The sequence below is a fragment of the Heloderma suspectum genome, chromosome 9 (genome assembly GCF_057233095.1).
Source record: "Heloderma suspectum isolate Gila_16-S chromosome 9, 16-S_ref, whole genome shotgun sequence".
In the NCBI taxonomy this organism is placed as follows: Eukaryota; Metazoa; Chordata; class Lepidosauria; order Squamata; family Helodermatidae; genus Heloderma; species Heloderma suspectum.
In genome coordinates, this window is record NC_139466.1 from 6321074 (window position 1) to 6331346 (window position 10273).

The 10273-nt window shown below is 44.9% G+C and overlaps 1 protein-coding gene across 1 annotated transcript in view; it reads left to right on the forward strand.

Moving 5' to 3' along the window:
* The window catches only part of LOC146338388 (transmembrane 9 superfamily member 2-like), a 53586-nt gene extending 45288 nt beyond the window's left edge, over positions 1-8298 (forward strand). The window contains exon 17 of the mRNA XM_084813664.1: positions 7675-8298. Coding sequence (XP_084669790.1) covers positions 7675-7742 — 68 coding nt within the window. The 3' untranslated portion in view covers positions 7743-8298. The remainder of the gene's footprint in view (positions 1-7674) is intronic.
* The last annotated feature ends 1975 nt before the right edge of the window (positions 8299-10273 follow it).

Below are 10273 nucleotides of genomic sequence, written 5' to 3' on the forward strand. Positions count from 1 at the left end.
GCAGCCATTATATGAATATATGAAGCTGCCTTCTGCTAACTATGTCACACTCAGCTTTGTCTATTCCGACTGGAGTAAGCATTGATCCTGGAACTTGAGCAGAGAAGAGACTTTCCCCAACCCTGCTCCCTTAACTGGAAATGCTAACAATTGGACCTGGGAGTGGAGATCCTCAAATATGCAGAGCGTGTGCCATCTTGTTTCCCCATCTTTGTGGTCTCCATGTCCAGCCAATAGGAGGCAGACTGGTTCTGGACACCATTTAGAAGCACCATCCCTTCCTTGGAGGCATAGCAACTTTCCTGGCTGAGATGTTCTCATTGTGGGGTAGCAGTGCCTGGATCTATGTATCTCTCCCCCCCGCCCCCTTTCCTTTGGTCTCTTGTTGGGACTTCCCCAAGGTTCCTGCAATAGCCTATGGTGTAATGCAGGAACTTGTTACGCTGGCCTAACACCATGCTGTTTCTTCCAATTATTTTTCTTTTTTTCATTTTTTAACATGGAGCTAGCAGTTTGCAGTATGATATTCAGGGTAATAATATGGTAAGTGAATGAGTATACTTTGAGCAGGGATAGCTTTATGATTACTGCCCTCCTTACTGCTCTTGGGTATAGGAGAAAATGCTGCATTTAGTCAAAGCTCATGGCTACCTTGTACCCTGTTTTGTGATCATCATTTTCACTTGTGAGTTAATGCCATTTTCAAAATTGAGTTTTGATCTTCTGAGTAAATTGTGTTTAGAATTCCGGAGTTTGAAAGCAGCCACCACTGTGTGGTGATTGAAAGCAGTATGATACAAAGAGGCCTTGGGTACAATATATATGTGTGTAGAATGTGTTCCGTTTTGCTTTCTTGCAATCGCTCCGTGCTTAGAATTTTTTCTCTCTATTAAATGGCGAAGAACCACGTGGAATGCAGACAGCCTCCTTCCAAGTCTTTTGGCCTGTCTTGATGTGGTGATACAATGGCTTTTTAAAAACACCTAAAGATGCAGCTGGTTAAGCGTCAGCATTTTTCCATGTTAACACAAAGTACTTCTGTAGAGTGCACAGACTGAAATTGTTGCTGATCCATTGCATTACTGACTTACAGAACGTTTAGAGGAGGTAAAGGACAAAAGATCGCAGAGAAGACATTGAGGGGTTAGTCTGAGTGTAATAAGATGAATCTGCCTGTTGGTGAGAGAACCACGATTTGGCATTTGGAAAAAACGAAGCAACCCAATGTCCAATAACATCCCATCTGCCTGTTTTGTGGCTGAGTGGATGTTCTGCTGAACTGTCAAAAGGAGGGCAGTGTGCGGAAGATCATTTCTGCATCTGTAGATAGAGTTGGAGAATAACAAATACAGAACTACTTGCAGTTAAATAGTATTCTGGTTTTCATTATTGGTTTTCCAGGAAGCTGCCTTATACTGAGTCAGACCCTTGTTCCATTTAGTCCAGCACTGTCGACACTGGCTGGCAGCAGCTGTCTAGGGTTTCAGGTAGGATTCATTCATAGCCCTACCTAGAGATGTGGAGATTGAACTTGGGACCTTCCGCATGCAAAGCAGGGGCTCTACCACTCTGCTTCAGTCCCCCCCATCATCCAAAGAAGCTGATTGGTGGGAGATTCAGGACAGACAAAAGGCAAGACTTCTTTGCAGTGAATAGTTAATTGAATGGAATTCACTGCTGCAAGATGTGGTGTTGGCCACTAGTTTAGATGGCTTTAAAAGGCGATCCATTGCATGGAGTTGGAGGAGAGATCTATAAATGGCCACTAGTCATGATAACTCTGTACTGCCTTTAGGATCGCAGGTGCCAAGTACTGGGGAACAGTAGTGGGAGAAGGCTGTTTCCCTTATGTCTGGCTTCTAGTCTTCCCAGAGGCATCTGGATGACTGCTGTGGGAAACAGGATGTTCGACTAGATAGGCCTTTGGCCTGATCCAGCAATCTCTCCTTGTGTTCTTCGGAACGGTTGATTTGCAGGAGTGACTCTTTAATTGTGATGCGTCACCTTTTTTGGAAGCACATTTCCACACATCCAAGGAGGAAGCAATTCCCAGTGCATTGGCTTTTGTTTCTGTAAGTGCCCAAGTAGAAAACCAGCATGGCTGGGTGATGTGCCTGCTGCAGATGGGACACTGACTGTTTCAGCCCCCCTCCCCCAATATATGTTAAACATTCCTTGTGTGCACACAGTGCTGACGTGTAAGGGAGAAAGGATTCTGCTGACCACGTTGCTTGGCTATAAACCTTCATGTTGTGGAGATCCACACATTCAGCCAAGCCTTGTTTGGCCTGACCCTGCCTAGAGAGTCTCTGCTTTGCCATGTCCTTTGGATTCTTCATGCAGGATTATGTATGTATGTATTTATATACCACCCGATAGCCGAAGCTGTCTGGGTGGTTCACAAAAAATTAAAACCACAGACTGCAGCATAAGCAATACAAAATATGAAAGCTTAAAACCACAAAATAACAGCACGACCAGAATAAAACCTAGCAGCAATGCAGAGATTTAAAACACATTTAAAACGCCAGAGCTAAAAGACTAGGAAGATAAAATGCTAAAATACTGGAGAATAAAAAGGTTTTCACCTGGTGCCAGAAGGAATACAATGTAGGCACCAGGCAAACATCTCTAGGGAGTGCATTCCACAGCTGGGGTGCCACAGCAGAAAAAGGTCCTCTTCCTGGTAGCCACCCACCTCACTGTCAAGGGCTCCTTGGAGGGCTCCCTCAGTCTAATCCAGTAGCCAAGTCCAGACACAGACAAAGGGATTCTTTTCAAAGCTTTATTCTTCTTTTACAACTTAACAGCTCTACAGGTAGCAACTAGATCTGAACAGCAGCATCCCTATGCCCTAAGTTAGAACAGTTGGTCCCTGTTTGAAAGGCAATTACTGGCAGACCCCTGAATATAAGGACTAGGGAGAATCCCTCCCCTTTTCTCTTGGCTCCTCTGGGCGCAACCGTTCTTTGAGCGCCAGCCGGGCGCTACGCCTCCTTTCCATTTGGCGCCGCTCTCTGCGTCTGCACCGCGCATCCACTAAGTCTGCTATCTCTGCTCTGTCACTCCCTGGACTGCTTTCAAATCTAGGAATGCTGGTGGGAGGAATCTCCGCCAGCTGTAGGCCCTGGGAAAGTGGAGCGCACTCCTCTCCCAGGAGCGATTGCTCTTCCTCAGCATCAGAACTACTCTGGGATTCTATGGGCTCAGTGTCCACCCTGACACTCACTTCCTTTGGCAGGGGCTCATGGAGAAGGACCTCTGAAGATGTTCTTAGGGTCTGGGCAGGCACATAGGGGAGGAAGCGATCCTTCAGATAACCTGGCCCCGAGCCATTAAGGGCTTTGAATGTTAATACCAGCACTTTGAATTGGGCCCAGACATGGACTGGCTAGAAAAGCACTGGCATAATATGATCTCGTTGGCCGATCCCTGTTAGCAATCTCGGTGCCCTGTTTTGGACCAGCTGAAGTTTCCGGACCGTTTTCAAAGGCAGCCCCCTGTATAACGTACCGCAGTAATCCAGACGAGAAGTTATCAGAGCATGGAGAACTGTAGCTAGGCTGTCTCTGTCCAGATAAGGACGTACTTGGTATACCAGCCTAAGCCGATAAAAGGATGTACTTGATGCAACGGGAACAGGAGGGCAAAAGCTGTGGCTTGTAAAATGTTGTGGTCAGAGAAACACTGTGTCCTTTCAATAATAATGGGCATTCTGAATAACAGGCTGTTTCAGACACTTGTTAGAGTGATGTCTATAATGCAATAAAGGTGGGGGATGTAATCCAGACAAGATTACATCTGCTACCAGATGTGTGTGTGTCATTCAAAGCTGGCTTTAATCAGAGAAGTGGTCCCTGTAAATGCATGGTTTGGAAATGGCTGTTTCTCGTTGTTCAGGCCAGTTGCTAGAAGACACTGTTCCTAGAGATTAGGAATAGGTGGTGGATTGGAAAGCTACCCGTCTATAGGGAGAGAGGTGCGTGAGGGGCAGCATTTGCAAAAACATACACTGCAACATGGGAGCAGAGAATGCAAGTGGGTTCTTGACTGATGTTTCCAATTATTCCTTTTGCTTGCACTAATTGATCACAGGTTTTTGTGTCAGCAAGGACTGCTGAGCTCAGATAGTTAACAGTCTTATTGAGTTTCCTTTTAGTTACTACTGTATCATTAGATCACTGACATGTGGTTTGGCCGAAAGAACTTGGTTTGTAGTAATTTTGTAACAATGAAATTCTGACCTTATGCTCTACCACGATGGAGACTTTATAAGCCACATCTGGCTTCAGATTCAAAGTATACATGAGAATATCCACGTTATTCATCCGATAGGATTCATACACGCTCCACTTGCTTGAACTCCCATCTACACCTGAAATCTTGAGCTGTTTTGCTGGGGGTGCAATATGTTTATGGCATACTTGAGTTCGTAATAGAAATACCAATAGATCCTTTGCCACCTTTGTGGCAAAAGTGCTGTGCTTGATGTGGCGGAGTTGGCAGGATTGGGGGGTGGGGTGCGACTAAGATCTAGGGAGGCTGGAATTGTCCCCTGTCTTAATGGAGGACGCAGCCATCTGTTACCACTAAACTTGAGTGGTCTAAAGGCTCTTTATGGAGCTACCTGCAGAGGAAAGAGAGCTTCATCTAAAAGTCTTGGAGGCTCTGAGAGTCTGGGGCAAAGGGATCTTGACCTTCCTCCAGCTGTAGCCATTTGGCCTGCTGGTTCCTTTTTGGAGTGACTGCTCAGACTGCAGCAGGCTTGAGACCCTCCTGCATAGTTGAGTTACAAGTGTCCACCCGGAGGTTTGCCTGTTGCTTGAAGAGCTCGGAGGAAGTGAGAGAGAGTACAGAGCAATGGCCTCACTGCCAGTCCGCGCCAGTGGTCTCTTCTACCCCTGTATTCTCCTCATTCTGCTTTCTTTAATCAGCTCCCCTTTTGAGATTGCCACGTTGAGAGCATAAACAAACACCCTCTATTCCCACCCCACCCCCATAAGCCCTAAAACTGCTTTCCCAAACTTTGGATTTGCCCCAGTTGAATCCATGTTTTTTACATTTTTAATGCACCCCCACCCCTTAAATGGCCAGTTCATCTGTTTTGTCCCCTGTCCTGCTATTTCATGTTCTGAGGGCACCTATAATGCCGTTGTGCCTGAGACCCTTCAGACTTAGGGTTGGCTTAAGCCTTTGTATGCCGTTTGAACTATCCTCCTCTCCTGCCTTTGTAACATAGTACTGCATTTTTCTTACTGGAAAAGTTAGCTGATTGGACATGTCTTTTCTGTTTAAAAGAAATGTATCATGTCAATCAGTGTTGCTCAAGGAATTTTTGAAGGCTTAAAATGAGGCACTGATGATAGATGGGGGGAAAAACCCCTGAGGGGCCTTGTTGCTTGGGTGCCTAAACATTAGGCAGTGGTGCTTAAGAATCTGAAATATTTTTTCAGTCTGTCAAAGGCTCCCAAAATGTGCTCTCTGCCATCTGGCTATTGGAAATCCGTGTCTGTAAGATAAGCAGGCGGATACCTAGGAAATTAGAAATGAGGATTCCAAATGCAAGACTCAGGAGGCCATAGAGGTCACAGCAGTGCCAGATAGGAGTGCCTCACACAGTGGGAAGGAGTGCGAATTGACCGTAAACTGGAAAGACTTTGAGATGTCAAGCCCATAAAGGAATTAAATTCCTTTTGTGGCTGGCGTATGATCTCCTATCAAGCGCAGTAAATCTGCCGTCCCCCCACTGTTTGAGAGGATGATAGCTGCAAACTCAGAAGAAGAGGGTAATCTGCAGATTATAATAGCAGGCTGTGGGGAAAAAGATTTAACTAGAAAAAGAGAATAGGCAATATGAGGGACTGGAAGAACCAGCCAGGTGCACAGTGGTGGTGGGGAAGGGCGGGGCGTGTGGGCCTCCTCACCTATTCCCATCGGCAAGGATATCTTTTTAATTAGTAGTGGCTGCTAACCTGACCTAACTTGTAAGGGAACATATGGAAGAAATGCAGTTCCAATGGTGAGATTATGCCTCTCGTCACTTGCTTTCTAGGAAAGAATATGGAACATACTGGTGGTAGGGACGCTCAGTGCAAGCGCCAGTGTCTTGGCAATGGGAAACAAAATGGAGCGATACACATATCGAACAGCCAAAGCTTCTGCCCACCCTGTCTTCCCAATCCAGAGATCCACAAGAGCAATAGTGTTAGTAGAGTCGTCCCCCGTCCCCCCCAACCCTCCATCGCAGGAGACGTTTACTGGTCAGCTGTTAGGAGAGCCTGTCTGCTATTACTAATCTTCTCATTGAGGGTCCCTCATAAGCTTCTAGGGAATATCAGGATTCCCTGGAACACAGTTTGGAAATTACTAGTCTAATGGTTGCCTATGAAAAATTCTCAGATGGGAAGAGCCACAAGAGCAATAGCTCAGAGGTCCGCGCCCTTTATTTTACTTAAAATGTGTTTTAATACATAGTATCACCAGGTTCACTGTGTTGCCTTCCCAGAACCACTCGCACATTCATATGTCCCTGCCAGGCAAGCATGTCATGCAAAGGGGCACTTATGCGTGCAGTGTGTTAGGGGGAGGGACCAAAGTGGCTGGCCTGGCCCCCACTGTTACACGCTTTGCTAGCCTCGTCCCTGGTGTCCACACATTAAGTGGGATGTCGGAAAGAGACACCTAGGTGTGTACATGTTCCACACAGTCGGGACCCCTGGATCACGCAGCATCCCTGATTGCATGGAGCATCTACACATCCCAGTCGAGCTCAGGTGTCGGGGTGTGACCAGCAGGCATGGTTCCCCTTTGGCGTTTAGGGAACACTTAGAGAGAACATGTGAAGAGGACTTTGTCTTGTAGTAATTTGGCAGCACTGGAATTCAGACTTTATGCTCAACCGCGCTAGCCCTTTGTTAAACTACACTGGTTTTGAGTCTAGAACGTACAAGAAAGAGGATCTTGCACACCATGCACAGGCAGGCAGATCCATGTGCTTCTCAGAGTTCTGTGAACAGCCTTTTCCCAAGGCTATTCAGGGAATCCAGGATGATGAAGCAATAACTTGGGTCCCAATCTCCCCATCCCCATGTATTGCACACTGTGCACTGCTTCTCAGAAGTTACTTTGGACAGTGAGTTGCAGGGATAGGCCGATGCCATGGCCACTGAGAAATGTTGTGTTTTATCGTCAGGGTCAATTTAACTATGAATATTCAATCTGTGTGGTAAGGCTTAAAGAAAACAAGAGGTGCTTTTCAGGTCTATATGGTGGCTGCAAGATTAACAAGAACCTTGATTCTTCCTGGACAAGGGTGGGCTAACTTCAATTTTGTGTTGACTACTTACTCTTTTTTAATAGCGTTCATGTGATCCACCGATGTGTATTAGATTTTCCAAATGACAGTGCATTTCTTAACAGTTTAGGCATAACTGATGTGACCCAGTCCATGCTGGCTTGCTTAAGGGCATACATGTACCATTCATGCTCAGATGAAACCTCCCACTAGCCCAATATTCACTGTCATAAAAAAACAAACACCCAAACCCTAGCAGGTGGTCCAGCAGGGAGTGGCCAAAAGTCCTCCCCTGTGCTGGAAGGTGACTGATGCATTCCAGGAGCATGTTGGAAGACATAAACATCTTAACTTCTTTTTGATTTCTTCTTGATTTTTAGGAACGATTGGATTCTTTGCTTGCTTCTGGTTCGTTAGTAAGATTTACAGCGTTGTGAAAGTGGACTGAAGAATTTTCATGTTGCTCTTGAACATATCCCTTGAGTCGCTGGATATATATATATATTTTTAACCATGTACCAAGGATAAACATTACATCTTAAAATAGTTAAAACATGCAGAATTTCTGTCTTGGCACCAAAAGGCAGGCCTTAAACAGAATGGGACCGAAGGCGCATGAGCAGTTCTGAAGAACTTGACTGGAATTGCATTTTGCAAAATGTTGCATTCAACAGAGTTTTTTTGTTGTTCAAAGCTGAAAGAGCAAAACCAGTTTAACGACAAAAATATGTGCATTGTACTACCCCTCCCCCTCCCAAGCTGAGATTTCTTGTGACTTCTCTTTTTACAGTTACTTATTCTGTCACACTATAGGACCATCTTGTAAAATCTTATGTAAAAAAGTGACTTTTTTAACTTAAAAAAGGTACAACTGTACATAATATTCTGTATCTCTTTGGCAGATAGTTGGTCACCTTATACAAATGTACAAGCATTTAGTGTTAAGTGCAGACTTCTGGAAAAAACAAAAACTTCTTTGTTTTAAATAAAAGTACACAATTCCAGCAGGTTGGTGTGTGGCTCAGTTCGCTTGAATTTGTTTGTTTTGCTGAATTCCCAAAGACATTGATTTATAGTGTATAATTATAGGAACATAGGAAACTGCCGTATACCAAGTCAGACATTTGGGTCTTGTAGTTCAGTTTTGCCTACTCTGACAGTAGCTGTCCAGAGTTTCAGATGGGAATCCTTTCCCAGCCCTACCTTCAGATGCTGGGGATTGGATCTGGGACCTTGTGCTACACCACTGAGTTACATCCCTTCTGGAAAAGTACAGCCTCCTATCCCCTCTCCTACAACAGGGCTAGAACTAGGGGTTCATGAGAATTTTGTGTCAGTTTGTTTATGATCAGGATTTATCCAGTTCACATCTCCCGGACCGAACATGATCTCAAACGCAACGTGTGGTCAAATGTCTGAGCTTCCAGTGTGAGTTGTGTGAGATGAGTAACTTCTTGCTTCATCCGACTAGCTTGTTTCCCAAACTTGAACAGGCATATCTGAGATTCACCAGATCAAGAGAGAATGCAATGGCTTTAAGGATAGACCCCACGCAGTGATAGATTTGCAAATCTCTACCAAGTGTTTAGGGCTTCAAGAATTAATGTATGGGTAGCGGTCCCTGAAATCTCTCTCTAGCCAGACAATACATTGGTTCTCTCTCTCTCTCTCTCTCTCTCTCTCTCTCTCTCTCTCTCTCTCTCACACACACACACACACACACACACACACACAGAGTCTAAGAGAATAACAAGCTTTAACTAAGATGAGGCAGATTGCAAACATCCCTAAATACACACAGGTTATAATCCCTAAAAGTATAATGAAAATAATAGCAATCCTGTCAATCTAACAGTCAATATCAAAGTTTCATATTTACCTAAATGGAAGGCATGGTGGGTGAAGCCAGCCTAAGGACGTAAGGCAAGCTTCTTGTTCTCCCAGGATCTCTCTCCCAAGCAAATCAAATCCTAGTCTTTCATCCCCCTCATAAAGTCAATGACCTCATCCTTAGTTCCAGACCTGGACTTACCACTATTCCCACTGTTTTCAATGTAACCAGGCCTGCCATTGACACCAGTAGCACCTAGACAAAGGTATCCCTGCTAAACTAAGCAGTGTGCTGCTTCCAGTACCTAGCCGACCCACTTGTAGCAGCCTTCCTTCAATTCCAAGAATACATTCCATTACTCATAGTTATATCTCATAATAAATACACATGGAACTAGTTATGTCTACAACATATACTTATCAGTTCCACACAGTCCAATGCATAGTCCGCTATATGTGGAAAAAAAACAGTGTTCGACATGTAGGTTTGAAAAAACGCACATGATAAATGTGTACTTACAGAAAATGTGTACAAACACATTTTAATGGGAGAAGAATGCCTACACTTCAAAGCTGCACACAACTGGTGCATACATTTGGGGAAATATGTCTGCATTTTCATGCAAAAACCACATTTGCAAACTAGAATTTGGATTCACCCAATGGAGTTGATTGGTGGAAGGTTCAGGGTGTGCACAAATAAGTCTTTCCCTCAGTTCGTAAGGGAGGACTTAGCTACCCTAAGATGTGGCAGGGGCCGTATTGCTGAAGATGGTGTTAAACAGGGTTAGACGAGCCTTCCCCAGCCTGGTGCCTTCCAAATGTGGACTGGAACTCTCATATTTTCCAGCCAGCATAGTGATGTGGCTAGGAATTATGGGAGTTGCAATCCACCAGAACTGGACGCCACCAGGTTGAAGAAGGTTGGGTTAGACAAATCCTTGGAAGGCAAGAGCTATCAGTGACTTTTAGCCTTTGTAGCCAAATGGATATGTACAGAGGTAGCATTCCTCACTACCAGCATTCCCATTGGGGGCCAATGGGGGCAACTGGCATCCTTTAGGCCATGTTTGGGAGCATTTGGAGTAGGGATGTTGGAGAAATCTATTTGGGGAGGAGTTTGACAAGTTGTTCTAGGCCTGGTCCTCC